Below are 17,789 nucleotides of genomic sequence, written 5' to 3'. Positions count from 1 at the left end.
TCCCCGTTTTCAAGATTTACTAGTTTCCCTTTTATATGCATTTCTTGTGCATTTTTAAAATCTGAAGATAATGGCTTAATGCATTCTAAAAGATTTGCATAGAGGATTTGTGATCCTTAAACAAGTTCCAATACTTGTAAAGTACTGTAGTAAATGAATGAAGGTAAAGTTAAGTCAAACACATGCCAACATTGTAATGCTTTAAAGATGAATAAATAGGATGAAAGAAAAAAAAAAGACCACAATAATGAACTATGCAAAAATATGCAAGAATTCATAATGTAAATAGATGAGAAAAAAAATCTGAAATAATATGCAAACATCACAATCTTAATGGGTTAGATTTCGAAAGCTGACCAACAGCAAAATTTAATATTACATTTATTGAAATAAAGCCTGCATATGAAATGAAGTTGAATTAATTTCAACTTCCAAAAAAAGTGTAAAATAGTAATAAAAAAAACATTGTAATAAATGAAAAAATGAAATTAATGAGTCTTCATTTAACAACTGCATTGTTTATTGCCTCTGCATACATTCAACACTCTATATGCAAATTAGCAACAAAGCATTCAAGACCCAACATATTTTTTAAAAATTAGGATTGATTTACTTTACATATAATACATTTTTCACACGTTAATAAATACCATAAAATCTGTCAAACATTTTACAGTCTAAATAACTATCAATGACCACGTGTTTTCATTCACAGTTATCTGTACTTACAAGTCAAACAAACAAAAAGAAACAAAATCTGTGCCCATCTATACAACTGAACAGTGACTAAAATTAAATGTACACTTAGGGGAAAAAAAGGCATGTTCATTTGCAATATCGATGTTTCCTGTTCCAAATCGAGCATGACTATGAGCTCCTGCTGTTAATCAGCACTGGTGTCGGTCAGCAGTGCTGAAATGTTTCCATGTGATATAAAAAATGTACAAAAGACAATTATAAATAACACACTCTGCAAACATAAGTAAACTCTGTGGATGTGAGGAGCCGTTGCATGAAAAGTTAAAAAAAGGCATGTTGCTCCAAACCTGGAGAAAGTGGAAAATAATTAGATAATTAAATGTGAATATGGGCACAATCTGATTTGATACTGTTAACTGTTCCAGAAACCACTGACCAACCAACAAAATGCATAATGCATTTGATTGTATATCAATGTATATTGTGTGTGTGTTCTTATGAACTATCTGCATTGAGGAAGTTTATATACTAATACTCCACTGCTTTATGTAAACTATAGTACAAGTATCAGATATTCATGGATCATAAATGATTGTAAACTGTTTTTAGGATATATGTGGTAACGCCACTCAGGACAAATGGAAACCAACATCAGTGAAGTGTGTAACAAAGAGCGTTTCGCTCCCAGCGTACACCAATATCTATAATGGTGGCTACTGACGAATTCGAAAGTTTTACAATTGTCAATGCTACAAACACAACATGTGCCGGTCGCTGAGGGTGTTCTGTGGCAACTACAGAAGTCCATCGCATGCTTATCTGTGAACCACACAAGACTTCATTCATCTGTTGAATGGAGGTCTGATGTTTATAGTGTTATATTAAACAGGAGAGGAGTGCGATTGCAAAGAAACAGCTGAACTTTTTCAGTCAGTAGTCAAGGTAGAAAATGCATGATAGGAAATCAAGTCCAAACACCTGTCGTCGCTGAAAACGTAACAGTTGATTGACCAGACATTCTGGGAAAAACAAGACTGGCTTTATGTAGGATCATTAGTCTCAGACTTCCTCAACATCAGCAGGATTGATATGTCACCTTTCAAGACACAAAAAAAAAAAAAAAAAAAAAAAAAATCCCCAAATTGATCCATTCTCTCTTTCTGACGGAGAGAACGTCTTGGATGGAACCAATGCCTTGGCTGCCGAGGGACAAAACGCCCTGAGTCGTGCCAGGAGAACTCGTAAACATCATCGTCGTGCTCGTGAGTGGATTTGTAAACGTTGTGTTGACATGCCCAAAAAACAAGGGGGGAGACAGACCGAATCTTTCTGCAATTTTTTTACATTCCCTGCGGTGGAACTGGGAAACGCTGGCGGTCAGAACCATGTCATCATTGTTATGCTAAGCCCAGTTGAGGCTGAACCCCTTGGAGAGCATCACAGACTCCAGGTCTTTATCCTCCTCTTTCTCCCTAAGTCTCTGCTCCTCCAGCAGGGCCACCAGAGAATCTCTTTGCTCGACGACCTCCAACATCTCATTCAGGATCTGCTTCTCCTCCGCCAGCTCTTCCTCGGTCTTCAGATGGTCTGTTGAGGGTGAAACACTGATTTAAGTTCATTTAATGATAACATCACCCTACATCAAATTTGCTGAATGAAATTCAATACTTGTTACTAACTAACTTTGGTGTGCTGATTCCAAAAATAGTCCGGTTTGCTCTAGTGCGTCACACATTTTTACAAATATGTGCATTAGGGATGTCAACGATTAATCGACGATCGATTAATTGTCGATAATACATTTAATCAATACAACTTCTCGATCATCGATTAAGCAGGTCCATGCGCGTGTGTGCTGCTCAACCGCGAAACAAAGCGAGCGCGTTTTGTTTGGGACCATTTTACACCTTCATTATGACTACGTTTTCCATAGCAGCCTTTTGTTTTGTGCAAATGTAAGTCGTAATATTGTGTTTATTTTGTGTATGCCTATCTATATCTGATTTGTCTTATATTGGATGCATTTGTACCCCTTGAATTAACGCTGTAGTGTGCGTGATCAGCTTCAGCGCGCGCAGCTCAATCGGCACTGCACGACTAATAATGACTATTGGAAGGACTGTCATATTACATAACATTATAAAGAGAACAATATTGTAATAAAACGTGCATTATTTGAGTTTAGTTGCCGTGTCGCGTTGTATTATATTTGAATATTTCTTTGTCAAACTTTTTACATTTGATAAGTGCATTAAAGCTGAACTCCACATTGTCAAATTAGATAATATTAGGCCTTTTTTGCAAATCATCAGAAATATTTCTTCAAGATGCAGGGCTGTGTAATGCATATCATTTTGTTGGTGTTAACATATGATCAGGTCAATACTGGAGAGCAAAGTACCATCTACTGCCATGCGTTCTCGTAGTTCCTGTTGCAGTCGACTCTGTCTGTCCTCCAACTCCAGCTCACGAGCACTGCAGAGAGAAGGGATGGAGTAGAATTAAATGGGAGAAGAGGGCAAATGACTGTTAAGCTATAGAGTTTTTATAAGGTACTTTGAAAAATCTTTGATGTTCAAAGATATTGGATTCTTTGATGCCCCACATGGACATCAAGAAACCATCTGCCATTAAAGCACCATAATGTCCACACAAACACAAGGTTTTAGATGAGCAGATGCGCCTTTAAGCAGAGTACTTTGAGAAGAACATGCGCAAGACCGCAAGTTAAAATCATCCTTTATCTGGACGATGAGTTGTTTCTGGTATTAAACTTCTTATATTGTTATTAAAATACTGGCCAGTAATTATATTCATTGTATGGTTGCTAAATTGCTAAATAAAATGCTATTCTAGTATATCTAAGTAATATATGTGATCCTGGACCACAAAACCAGTCACATGGGTAATTTTTTTTTAAAATTGAGATTTGTACATCATCTGAAAGCCGAATAAATAAGCTTTCCATTGATGTATGGTGTGTTGGGATAGGACAATATTTGGCCGAGATACTATTTGAAAATGTGGAATCTGCGGGGGCAAAAAAAATTGTAACATTGAGAAAATCACCTTTAAAGTTGTCCACTTATGTTCGCGATTGAGCTGGATTAACTCACGAAAATACATTTTTATATATTTACGGTAGGAAATTTACAAAATATCTTCATGGAACATGATCTTTACTTAATATCCTAATGATTTTTGGCATAAAAGAAAAATCGATAATTTTGACCCATACAATGTATTGTTGGCTATTGCCACAAATATACCCGTGCGACTTGTGACTGTTTTTTGTGATCCAGGGTCACATATCAATTTTAAATCAAACTATTTAAATGCAACAAATGAATTCAGGCATCACAAATTATAGTGTACAGAATAAAAAAATTGGATATTCATTCTGAGATTTGCTAAAAAATATTTAGTTTTTAAATCATTAGTGTACCAGTTATTAACTGAAAGGAGCATTCCTACATTTAGAAAATGTAAATGTAGAAATAGTAGAAAAAAGCATGCACAATTACATACATATATATATGTACATAATGCATACAATACTGACCGGTGACAAATCCGATACGGCCTAAAACTGCAAAACTATTAAGACCCTCTTCTCATCGAGAACCAAACACACTGTTTTTATTTTCTTGATGAAACAGTCCCTTTGTAATTTGGGTTTTGCTGATGAAACTGTTCTTTTTCCTGAATGTATGGGCCATTTGGTGCTCATCTTTACAAACACAGATGCACAGTTGATTGCATCCGAGGCACAGTCACTGTATAATTGCACCTTGTATTCACACAAATGTAAACAGAACGAAACAGAATATAATAAAAGCATCTGGCAAAATCTTTCCGCACCATGCCGTTGCCTACAGCATATCTGCCTGTTAGAGATAATCAGTTGTTCATGTTTAGAAAGGTGTTCTTTTGTACAATGAATAAAAACATCCAGACTCTAGACAATACGCTTGGATATGCTCATTTTACAATTTAAAATTAAGATTTCCATTCATTAACATAAAAGATTTTACTTTTATATTGTGTTTTTATTGTTTTAATAAACATAAGCTTTTTTATATAGTGAAAATTTTACATGGTTCGAAAAACATTCTCAAAATCTCCACTTGACCCACCTATGCCATCTACAGAGGTTTGCATGAAACATAAGCAACAGGACTGAAGCTTAATCCGAGTGTCTACTCACAATATCATCAGCTCAGATTCATAGCGCACCAAGGCATTCTTCTCCTGGACCAGTTTAAACCATTCCTGCATCAGCTTTGGATCGTCCTTTTTACCCATTCCTGCAAGAAGCACATTGGAGAAGCATGAGGAACCTGGCAGCTAACCACCCACTGACACACAGACCTGACACAGACACCCACACAGCAAATGCGATGACAGCCAAGCCAGGATGTCTTTGTCAGGGCAAGAGTAGGGTGGGAATGAGGTCGAGGCTGCCGGGGTTCACAGAGGATGGCGTGGAGGTGCGACTTCTGATTGGACAGCATTTCATGATCAATGCTGATCAGACTGGACTTCTGAGGCATTTGGTCTTTTTCAAGGCAGTGGATATTGCTTTAAACTTCAAAACCTTTTTTTTTTTTTTGTCAGGACTATCCTTTTAAAGTGTGAAAGCTACCCAATAATACAAGGCAATGTCACAGGTATATGTCAAAAAGAGTGAACATCTAAATTCATCTTAACTTTACCTTTCTGGGTCCGTAGCTTGCTCCAAGGAGGTTTTCTCCAAAAAGTTATCCAATTTTACACCATTTTAGGCCAATATCACGGCAATAAATATGGCATATCATAAAGAAATGTCCCAGTTTTAATACAAGTTTGGAACAAAGAGTTGGTGGCAAAATTTTGATTATAACAATAAATAAGTTTGACTCATATTTATAATTTTGACTACCGGTATATATAATTAATAAATGATACACACACCACCACTCTTCAAAAAGTTTAGAGTTAAGAAACTTTTTTAAAGAAATTAATACTTTCATTAAATGTACAATAAATTGATCAAAAGTGACAGTAGAGACACTTATTTCTTTATTTTCAAAGATTGCATTATACTCAAAGGATCCTGAATAATATTATTACATTTTTATATAAATAAGGCTGACTAAAGTTAGATTTTTCTCTATATAAAAAGCATTACATATTCTGGGATATTTTATACACAGAAATAGTTAGTATCACACATGGTTTTAAATCAGTGTGCATTTCAATGTTATTTTCATTGTCACATTTATTTCCACTATAAGTGACTTACCACAACCTCAATTTTTAGATGTTATGAAAACAAAAAAGGTGGTAATAGGCATTATGCCGCAAAAGGCTGCCAATTAAGCTTGTATTGAACCTGGCATATTCCTTTAAAAAGTGCTCTGGGTCAGGCTCATGACTCAATATTCTTTACATGCACTGCAGTTAGACGTTAGACTGCATGAGGTAAAAAAAAAAAACCTCATGGTATGCGCTGAAGTCCATGATCAATGCAGAATACTGTCACCGACTGTATATGGGAACAACTGTGCATGTCAGCCCATGCTAGTAGTCCCAGATGTCTATGAATACCCTGTCTCCCATCCCTACACACACATACATTAACACACAAGTGAAGCCAAGCACTGAGATGAGCCAATCGCATGGTAAACCTGGATGCAGCATGACGTACTTAGCTGACGGAGAGGCGGCTCTAGCAACATAAAAGGAAAAAAAGACAGTACACACATAAATCGAATGGCTGTGCTCGCGGTTGCTGGCCTTAGCTGTTTTAAACACACAGAGGCAAAGTAGAGGTCCTCAGACACAAAAACAGTGAGAGACAAGGACAACAGAGGACAGGGAGGCTAAACTTATCCAGTGGGACGCACTGTGAGTGGCCTCCCCCACACTCAGCCCCATGCTTTCCCAAGAGGAACAGAGAAAGAAGAACCACAATTAGAACAGTTGTATAACAACCACGCTAATGTTGTGCCAAAAGGGCACTGTTATACACAGGCATAGTTACACACACCAGATTACAAACCGACAGACACACCACAATGTTGCCGCACATTTGGATTTTGTGCTACTGCATTTAAAGTCAACATGAAAGATGAAATCTCATTCGAAACCATTGTAATTCTATATTGTGATATTTCCATTCTAAGCAGAAACGATATTTATTGAGAAAACTGAATCGCAAAGTCATTAAGTCGTATAAATCATAGTTTTGATTAAGTACATAGTATAAATTAAATATAAAATTATCATTACTACTACTATTATGTCATTGCTACTATGTTAACCAGCAATAAAATTAACACTAAAAAAGTAATGTTTTTATTAAAGCATCCCCAACATAGTGGCCTCTATCATGCTTTACACAATTTTTTTTTAATTAAATTTAATACATTTTGATGCAAGACTACCAAGACAGGGCTGCTGCACATTAATGAGTTGTTAAGACCTGAACGAATGAAAATGAATACTGTAAGCACATAAAGAACAAAACTTACCCATTCTCAAAATGAATTGTATTTAAACAGTTCTCAACGCAGTACTCCATACTAAATATATAGAAATAGTAAACATGACATGTAACATCTAAAAACTAACAGTGCTTAGAAAAAGTTCAAATCTAACATGCATAACCGGATGTAAAGTGACTGTTAAAATGACATGTCAAATGACTGAATGGCAGTTTGAAATATTTAAATAGCCTGTTGTACAGAAATAAAAAATAGCACAGCCTGCTTTATTTACAGGGTTGTGGCCACATTTCTGCTGTTCCTTAAACTCCATCTACTGTCAGAGAGTGAATATGCTTTTTATCCTTCATGTTGGGCTCACATCAGAGAGCGGATGCCTCTTTAAGGCAGCGCACAAACAATGTTGTAAATAGTAAAAAGTATTCTGGTAAAAAAATATAAATTAGTTTTCATTCCCTTAGTACCTAATTTAAACGTCTTGTGGCATAAATTGTTCAGCTTCATTGCTGTCATAAACATCTCTTGGGTGTTAAATTTGCAATCTCTCATTTTGCTCGAATTTGCCCGCTCTCTTCTCCCAAGTGACTCACCCTCCCTGACTCATCTCTGGTAAAGTGCATACTACATAAAAAGTACTACACAAGACAAGACGTGTGTAACACTGGGGAGGCTACTACCAAAGACTTGGTGCTACACAGCCTAAAAGCATATATTTTTTTCAATCAGATCGCCTCCAATTTTTGCCTAGCAGTAAAATACTTTTTAATAGCTTTAAAATGAGGAGATTTCAGATTTTTAATGCCCAGTGGGGAACCCTGCAAGGCAAACCTTTTTAGTTGGAATAATGCTCATAATAAGACCAGGAGTCTGTAATAAAAAAATTATAAAAAAAAAAAAGAGAGAAATTTTGATTTCATGTTGACTTTAAATTTGAGCGTAATGGTATGACAAAGACCAAGTTTGCAGACCTCACTTTCCTGTTGTGTTCCCCTTTCACAGCAAATCATCAGTGTTATGGAAACTCATGAACACACAGTGAATATAGTCTATGGATTACCATGATACAGCTCTATAGAGGAGCTGTGTGTGGTTGGGACGCGTATTTGACAGTTTAGAACTCGGTAAGAGCAAATGACAATCATGCTGTTATTTAAATTCACACTTAAAGTCAGCAGAGCAGTTTCCCCCAAAATACACACACTAATGACCCGTCATCATATCAGGTCGGCTCTTACGTACTAATTAGAAACGCATTTCATGCTATATTCATCCTCTTTATAATGTCTAAAGTAAGGTAAAACAAAAGTAGAATCTTGATTTATAAAGGAAACCAAAATGTAGCTTTATCTTTTGTTGCTTCTGCTGAGGGCTGGGCGATATACCAAACATTTACCAAATATTGAGTTTTTTTTTGCTGATCTAGAATTTTATTAGCATGTTGTGGTCAAGTTTGATTCATTCACCTGAATCAGTTCTTTCAAATTGACCGATTTAACTGATTATTTGGGTAAACTTTTCAGAGCAATCCTTACATGGCACATTACACGTTTTAAAACGTAATGCATAATATTCATGAATTATTTCGAAAATCATAAAAGTCCACACTAGAGGCTTAGTAACTACTAATTAGTTTGTAACTAACTTTGTACTTTATTAGGTCGTAAGCTCGCGGTAAAGTAATGCATAGTCGTATAATATGATGTTTACCTTCAATGATCCAATAGCAGCCTTCAAATATGTGAGCAGAAGTTGTGTTGAAATGCCGTGTTTATCCTTCACTCCAACTTCTTTTGCCAAACGGTAAGTTTCCATCAAATATAATACTATTTTATCATGAATAACTTAAGTGCTTTTATTTGTAAATGACATTCAGAAACTGTATTTGAAACTGAATTAATTTGTAAATGACATTCAGAAACTGTATTTGAAACTGAATTAATAAGGATCAATAAATAAATACTGATAATTTTTTTTACATAAATTACATTTATTGATTATGTCTACGGTAATTTGATTTGACATGCACAACAAAGCGGCGCACTATTAAGGATGGGTTCGGGTTGAAGAGCCACTAACAAAGTAATCTTTTCACATAATGTTCTCTTAAATTGTAAGCAAGTGTAAATGTCAGCGTTATCGTGAGTCTAAAGAATTGAAGTCTGTCAGGTAAAACAAGAGCTTAATGATGCAGTTCATTCAGTCTGCTATTTTATTCCAAACTTTACTCCCGATAAAAGGCTTCTGTAAATATTTAGTTTATACGCAGAGTTACGCTTCAACTAAGTTTAATGGTCCAATCACTGCAATGCAAAACATTTTAGTGGAGTGCAAGTTGTAAATTAGTGCCAATTTACGTCAAAACTACGCTAAGTTGTAACTAACGCACAGCATTAACAGTCTCTGTTTATTATGTTGTTGCATATAAATAAAATGAAATTTTTACTTCTTGCTTAAAATATTTTGAATCTACTTGGCAACTATTGCTATTTGGTAAAACTCTGAAAAATATCGACCAGCCCTACTACTGCTACAAATGTGTACATCAGAAGCATTGACGCAATCTGCTGGGGGAAATCCACTAAGCCTGGACACACACGGGCAGCGGAGAGAAGTAGACTTTGTAGTCGGAGGGCAAAAGCAATACTCCACAGGTCCAGTGGGTTGTCAAAGTAACGCCGCTGGCCATGTTGTTATGAAAACCCAGCTGGCCGGCGGCAAACATGACGGGGTTTACGTTACCTTTAGGGGCACAGCAGGGGCAGAGGTACAGGGCTCTTCGGCGAGGGGTCCCGACATAGGGCTCAACTTCCACAACACAGGAAAGGAATGAGAGAGAGAGAGAGAGAGAGAGAGAGAGAGAGAGAGAGAGAGAGAGAGAGAGAGAGAGAGAGAGAGAGAGAGAGAGAGAGAGAGAGAGAGAGAGAGAGAGAGAGAGAGAGAGAGAGAGAGAGAGAGAGAGAGAGAGAGAGAGAACCAGAAGAGTGAAGTCAAGAAGGAGGAGAGAAAGAAAGAGATGTGGAAGAGAAAAAAGTGAGGAGCGAAATCAAAAAGAGAAAGAACTCTGGGGAGAAACTAAAAGCAGCAGTGTGATGTGACATGGGAGGAAATGACACGGGACAGAGCGCAAACATGAATGAACCGAGAAAGAGAGGTGAAATATTGCTTCTCTTTGAACTTTTCCTTTTGTGCACTACTGATGGCAAATAAGTGGTAACACAAGAGCAAACCTAATGTCTGCATAGGCTTCATCAAAGAAGTACAGTATGCAGCTGTTGGTCTCCAGAAAGTGGGTTCTATTCATACAGAAAACTTGGATTTTAAGACCCAAGGTGGAATTATTATATCATCTTAGAGGATGTTCCCATTCTGTCGGGATGCAAAATATATTTCTCAATCCTCACACTACGTCTGATGTGGAAATCAGCAATCTATACAACAGGTGTCAATCCAGCCACAAGAGGAAAAAAAGAAATTAGACAGACAGACCAAAAAAAAAAAAACGTCATATGAACTCGAGACGAATGACTGGCACCAGAGTAAAGGATTTCGCCAATGATGCATGGGAGCAAATGAAAAGTCAGATACTTGTACAGTTCTTTGTGCTCTGCCATGCCGGGGTGACAGAATGGTTTTTAAAATGCTGAAACAATTGGATGACGGATGTTGGGCAGTTCACAACAAGGGACTATCACAGAGGAGTTTGTCAGCGCAATCCTTGAAAGCCAGACTGCTCTGCATTCAGAAGCGGTTAAAACTAATCAGCACTAATACAACCTTGTCTTATGTGAAGAATGAGGACATTTTTTTCCCCCTTAGTTGCCTATTCTACATTCATATCCTATTCCAACCTCATCTACACTGTGTAAATAAATAGACATTAAAAGTTTTTTTTTCACTGAAAGGATTTGTTTAAATCTAACATGCAATGAGCACTCCTCTTAAACCTCATATCACTGGTTCATCCTCTGCAGTTATGGGAAGAATTGGGGAACTAATTATCCATGAAAAGCAACAAGCTCGCATTCTTATGCAGACATGCATGGAAACGACCCGCGGGGAAACCAGGCCATAAACAAACGCACACTGATGCAAAGTCACACAGAAATCCAAAACGGCTTTCTGAAGTTTTTAATTGGTTACAAAAATGGGGACAACTGTATTGTTTTGGAAATGACGACCAAGTGTTCCAGCCAAGAGATGTCTTAGGCCTCAGAAAGCTGACAGTAATTATGCAAAGTGTTTTTGAGCCAGGATTACGAGAAATCCACCAACTGTTAGCAGGTCTGCCACCAACCAGATTGTGATGAGAAAAACTCACTTTTACAGGACAATCAATCCAAGTGCACAGCTCACATGCTAGCCACTTAATCTCTGTGCAACTGTTAATAAAACTAAATAAAATGTAGCCACAAGCAGCAAGTATGGGGTTGCAGCATTACAATTCCAAAACAGAAATCAAACGACCTTTAGCTAGTTAAACTCGTTTTTGGATTTCAAATGCTTTTCCATCATATTGAGCCAGTTTACCAGAACATTTGTAAAATGTGGATGTGTTGTACTTACCTTAGTTTCCTAACTAAACGATTGTTGATAAATACTTTTAGCATATGTAAAGAAGACCCATAACCCAACACCTAAAATAATAAGATGCCTTTCAAGAACGTATTGGCATGCTATGTTTAAGAAACACCTTGTTGCATTGAAAAAGATTCATAAGATGGTTAAACAATGCCTCAATGTCCTTTGAAAACAATGGGTAATTTATTCACCATAACCACGCTATCTCCTGCCTGCGTGTGTGATTTCGACATGGCTTGCCTGTAACTTCACAGTGTGATCAATGAAACGCAAGACAATACACATTCAAACAAGCACACAATAGATCCACAGTGTGAGATGTAAGGTTTGGGAATACATTGAAGACGCACCACACATGATGGAATCAATCGCAATGAGGTACAAACACTGGGATCTTTCGGGGTCCGGGGCCCCTTATGCAACTGAGCAGGTATGGGAGGAAAAAATGAAAACTAAATGTTGGCGAGTAAAGCAGACAGGGATTGGCTCTACAAAAGGCTAGAGGGGAGGGGCTTAATCAGGATTTCAAGCTAGCTACATCTGTTTGCTTAAGCATTTTGGATTTGTTCTGCTAAATATTAGTGGAACATTTTTAGTTTGCAAATTAAGATCAAAACTGAAAGCAAATTGAATGTCAATGCAATGTGGGGAAGAAAAAAAAAGGTGCTTCGCTTGGCTCAGATTTGAATACACAAATATATTAAATTATTATATAAAATGTTTAGGTTGTTTACAATTTATTAATAGATTGAAATAAATTAAACGATCATTAAAAAAAATTATGTAATATTTATGTAAAATAATTAATTTTTTTTAAATACAGGAAATAAAATACAAAATACTACATACAAGAATAGACATTTAATAAAATATCTAAATGATATATAATTAATATTAGAAATTGCAGGGGCACATGTGAGAGAATTTAGGCGGAAGGGGGTAAATAAGAGAAGACAGGCTTCAGTAAGTACAGGGGGAAAAGAGAGGGCGTTAGTTGTTAGTCCATTTCAAGCAACAGATTTGAAATACATACCGCCCAGATGCAAATCCAGGATCTCACTGTAATTAGACTCTCCCCAATAGTCTACAATAAGGATATATTAGAAACATGTTACTGCACACACAGGCACAGCCAATAGTTTCAAGTCATGCATATGTTGCACACAAACACACACGCAGCAAGGTATGCCGAATATACATTTATCACAACTTGTTATTTGGCATGTAAACAAATGTAGTTAATTGCATTTATATTGCATGTCCCGTTATGGTAAATGGGCACATAGATTTGTTGCACCGCTGAGTTCCGCCACAAGGGCAGCACAGACTCTGGAGTGCGAGAATGTTTTCGCATCTAAAACAGCTGTTGTTTTTTTTTATTGCTGCCAGAGTCATTGGTACCACTATTTTGATGTTCACAAGCCATACACATGACCTGTAGTATAAAGGGTTCAAATGCATGAATACGTTTTTCTCCCTCATATACAGAATGACTTGTTACACTATTTCGATTGTCCACTTTATATTTTCTACTAACTGTCAGTAACTTTCCAACTACATGTCAACTTATTCTACTAACCCGAACCCAACACCTAACAGTCTACCAATACTCTATGAGTCAGTTGACAAGTAGTTGCAAAGTTACTTATAGTTAGTAGAATGTCTAAAGTGGACCATCGAAATCTGTATACAAGGGAGAAAACTTATTCAATGCATCTCGAGCATTTTAACCCTTTATACTACGGCTTGTGAACATTTGTTACGCTGAACAACAAAACATGAATATAAAGCATTTAGAAGACAATTTCCAAGAAAAGGTGTTTTAAGTTTGACAAAATGGAACGGAATAGATTCAAAATTGAAGAAATAGCCTATAATCCACATCATAGTGGATCACATCCAGTGAGACGGCACACAAATCTATGCTTGGCGTGATCGGACTGACTGGGCATGCAGTTGAGACACTCATGAGGAGAGACCAGGAGAGACAATGCTCGGCATGAGGATGGCATGATACGCTGGGATGACTACAACACCTACTAGAGTTATCATCATGGATACCTGAGCGTCTCTTACGCTGTTTTGGACTAACACTAGAACCTTTATACAACCCTTAGAGAGAGTAAAGGATAAAAAGAGATTAAGAAACACTAGATATATTGGATGAAGCAGGAGAAAGAGGAAACAATTCCAAAATCATAAATGTTGTTCTACTGCCTACAACTACCCTACTGCTTTACAAACCATACATTAATTGAATTTGTTACAGCTAGAGTTGCTTGAAATTGTTAACATAATTTGTCCACATTTTGCAAAAGGAAACAATTATCTTAGAATCCAATAATGAAAAAGATTCTAGCCATTAATTTAGCTGTTACTGTAGCACTTATCGAATGGAACGTTTTTGATAGCCCCTTGTCGTGCAATTCAATGCAGAAAACACGTAAAATAATGGTCATGGGACTGACAAAACATTAATTCGGCAATATCTATATTTGATATGTTAGTAGTACTTTGATTTAAGGCTTTTCAAGTGAATACGTTTTTTTTTTTTAAAGATATTTTAGGTAGCTGGGGCAGATTTCCATTTGTATGTCAGGTACAAATACTTGGAATTAACAGATATTTTTAATGTAAAAATGTGTCCAAGAAGACAAAATAAAAATAAAAATGCTTGCAGCTGGAGAGCTCAAAAAGCAATCTTGGCGAATAAATAATTAAGAGCTGAGCATGACTAGGGGGAAAAATTATATTCACTACAAAAATGTCTGACTTTTTCAAGGTTTTATTAATTATCATGGCCTATTTCAAGCCTGGAAATCACAATTGTAACATTCCCTGATATTTCCAGGTTTTCCATAATTACGGGAACCCTAAGTGAAATGCTAATGTTATATATCTCAAGCCTGACAGAATGAAATGCATTTAGTAATGCAAGCTTCTAGCAAGGTTTGTATAAATGAAAAAAGCGGATCCTGTGCATCAGAATACTAACCCAAGTTCACGAAATGGCTTTTAATCAAAAGGCAAAGAATGCATAAACACAATTTCACTTTTAATTTCTGCACTGTAGTTTGAAGCTTGAAGCTAGAAACCACAGCAAGCAGCGCTCTGACATAAAGGTCAAAGAATAGCTACATAGAAAAACATGAGTTATGAAAGTCTGCTCCGAGGCTTTAACCCTTCAGCAGAGCATCTGAGGATCCATTTTGATCAAAAAAAAGAAAAAAGAAAGAAAAAGAGAAGAAAGAGAGAAATACCTGCTTCCCCTCGCAGCGCCTTTTCCACCGCGACACCTCTCTCCTCTAACTGCCTCTGTTTCTCTTCCACCTGCTCCAGTTGCCTCTGAATGATCTGAGGAATCAAAAAGCAGCTTCTGGTTGACTTCACTATTATTCTGCATGATAATGGCTGAAATTCACCTTTTTGACAAACTCAAAAAGTCATTAATATGCTTTTACCTGAGCTCTGTGGAGCCTCTTAAGCTCCTCTTGCTTGGCCTGCCTCCGTGCAGCTTTTTGTACTCTTCTTGTCAGCTTGGCGTTGAGTTCCTCCTCCGTGTACGTCTTCTGCAAAAAGGCAATTTTCAAATTAAAAAAGTCAGAACATGCGCTCCTGTAAACCGCATCCGGGTCAGTTGAAGGCAGATCCTAGTCTGGTGTCTCATGGACCTCTATGGCAGGAGTTTGTGAAATATATTACTACAGCAGAATCTAAAACAGAGCAAAATGTCAAAGCTAATCCACTACTAGGCTGAAAAACATCTGACTTACAATTCTAAAGCACCTTTTGGCAGTATAATCAAAAGTTTACACTGTATCACAGTACAAGTAACTTTTTATCACAGTATTGGTACTGTATATACCTCAATATATATCACAATAAAGATTTTTTGCTACAAATAAACTAATAAATGATATATATATATATATATATATATATATATTAGTATAACGCACATTTTTTGTAAATCCAGTTAATTAGATAAGTACCGTATATTAAGTATATAATATACTTGGAATTAGTGCAAATTATGGGTAAAAAAAAAACTCAAAACAGTACTAAACATTACAAAATCGAGAGTTGACTCAAGCTCTAAATTTACAAACTAGATAGATTAGATAGACAAGATATAGCTAGACCACAGATCTTTAAAATCTTGATTTGTTACACAAATGCATCATTTACAAAACAGTACCGTGACTAATGTCATAAGCTCTTGTTGTCTGTGCATTTCATCACAATTGCACAGAGCCAACGTGTAAGATAGAACAAAGTGTAAGATAGACAGAGACCAAAAAAACAAAAAAACATTGACTCTGGAGATGCTTCATGAAAGTCAGGTAAAAGCTATGAAATGAGAAAAACGAGTTGCATATGAACCAGTGAGGTACACAGTATAGAAAGCGGTACGCATGTAAACAGCCAGAAAGCCTTTTGAGAATGTCATGTGATGCAGTTACATCCTCCAGCAGAAAGGGGGTGCTTTAGCCTTCACCATGCTGCAGAAAACTGTTAGTAATAAAATAAAGCGATCTCTGGACCAACAATAACAGACAGGGGTTAGGCATGACGGTGTGATACGACATGCGTAAAATAGGTAGACCAATGGGAATGAATGGACACACTACCTTTGTGGCATACGATCTCTTGAACGCCAATGCATGAGGTACATAAACAGACTTAGAAAAATAAAATGGAAAACAAACAAAACAAAAATTATGCGATTAGATGGGTTAATGTACAATTAAATCAAATCAGGATTCTACGACAACACACGAACACAAACATTTAAGGACATTGGGATGAGTGCATAAGTACAAATTAATGTGATTGTGTTTTGTGCAACACAATTATACTCGGGTCCAAAATTAACATTTACCAGCCAACATTTTTCTCCACAACCTCATGTGGCAACACAGACAGTATGTCAAATATTCATCGCATAAACCAACAAAACTGTTAAAAAATGGCAAAAAAATATCTATGGCCGAAAAGTTTTACATTGGCAGGTGTAGTAAAAAGTTAATTTTGGACCTTTTGGACTACAAGATTACTCTAAAAGATTTGCTAGAGGGTAAGAGCACATCAGCAACTACCCCTCCCCCCCCCCTAAATAAACACACACACTAAATAAAATAATAATTTGGACAAACAGAAAAAAAAAGTATAAAAAAATTACGAAAAAGATTCATATCCACTAGACTAGTTAAGAAAGATGAACACTGCACTCTAAAAGTGTCTTTTTTATTCTATGAATTCCGGTGAACACTAGAAGACTTCTTGTTCTATACATCTAGCTCAAGTCTCTCTCTATTCACCTTCACACAAACGCACAAGAATGCTCGATTTCATACAGGTTTCGAATGAAACACAATGCTGAACAATATTTTTTTTATGTTTAAAAAATATATATTTACTGGTTGTTGTTTTTTTTGGGCATAGTGTTGCATTCGTGTTCCGTCTGAAAACCGGTAGTTGTTGTGCAATACATAATCACTGAAATACCTCTTCCTCTTTTCCTTTCTCCTGTTCCATATCCTTCATTTTCACCCTTTTTTTTTCATTCTCCCTCTCTTTTGACCTTCCCTTGCCCTTTTCTGTCACTCGTCTTTTTTCCATAGCCCTGTCTTTTTCCTTTTCTTTGGATTTTTCATCTTTAATCGTCTCTTTTTTCAAATCTGACACCAAGTCAAACAGGTCCATATGGCGCTGAGAACAGTAAAAAATGTCATTAAAATCGAGAAGCTTCAGAAAGAAAACAATAGACTCAAATGAGAAAAAAAAGAGGCTCTTTAAATATTATATAGACTTACATCACCCTTGGACTTCTGAGAGGATCTTTCCAGAATATCGTCACAGGAGAGATCGGAGTCCTCAGAAAAGCTGAGATTTCTCCTCAGACGTAAATCTACATCAGTAAATTAAAGAGAACTTTGCATAAGAAAATCACCAGTTGAAAGAGACTGAGAAAACATGTGCAAGTTAAACTACAGTAAACTTAGCAAAATTGTGCAAGATTTT

At 36.5% G+C, this 17,789-nt stretch overlaps 1 protein-coding gene across 1 annotated transcript in view; it reads right to left on the bottom strand.

Moving 5' to 3' along the window:
* Positions 1-502: 502 nt before the first annotated feature.
* mical3a (microtubule associated monooxygenase, calponin and LIM domain containing 3a) overlaps positions 503-17,789 on the bottom strand; it is a 79,607-nt gene continuing 62,320 nt past the window's right edge. The window contains exons 40-49 of the mRNA XM_079620021.1: positions 17,582-17,676; positions 17,274-17,477; positions 16,397-16,447; positions 15,227-15,334; positions 15,026-15,119; positions 9,927-9,992; positions 6,389-6,409; positions 4,907-5,006; positions 3,101-3,174; positions 503-2,286 (exon numbers count right to left, since the gene is read on the bottom strand). Coding sequence (XP_079476147.1) covers positions 2,102-2,286; positions 3,101-3,174; positions 4,907-5,006; positions 6,389-6,409; positions 9,927-9,992; positions 15,026-15,119; positions 15,227-15,334; positions 16,397-16,447; positions 17,274-17,477; positions 17,582-17,676 — 998 coding nt within the window. The 3' untranslated portion in view covers positions 503-2,101. The remainder of the gene's footprint in view (positions 2,287-3,100; positions 3,175-4,906; positions 5,007-6,388; positions 6,410-9,926; positions 9,993-15,025; positions 15,120-15,226; positions 15,335-16,396; positions 16,448-17,273; positions 17,478-17,581; positions 17,677-17,789) is intronic.

Source organism: Phoxinus phoxinus (assembly GCF_949152265.1).
Source record: "Phoxinus phoxinus genome assembly, chromosome: 8".
Taxonomy (NCBI): Eukaryota; Metazoa; Chordata; class Actinopteri; order Cypriniformes; family Leuciscidae; genus Phoxinus; species Phoxinus phoxinus.
This window is presented reverse-complemented; position numbering and strand designations above follow the sequence as displayed.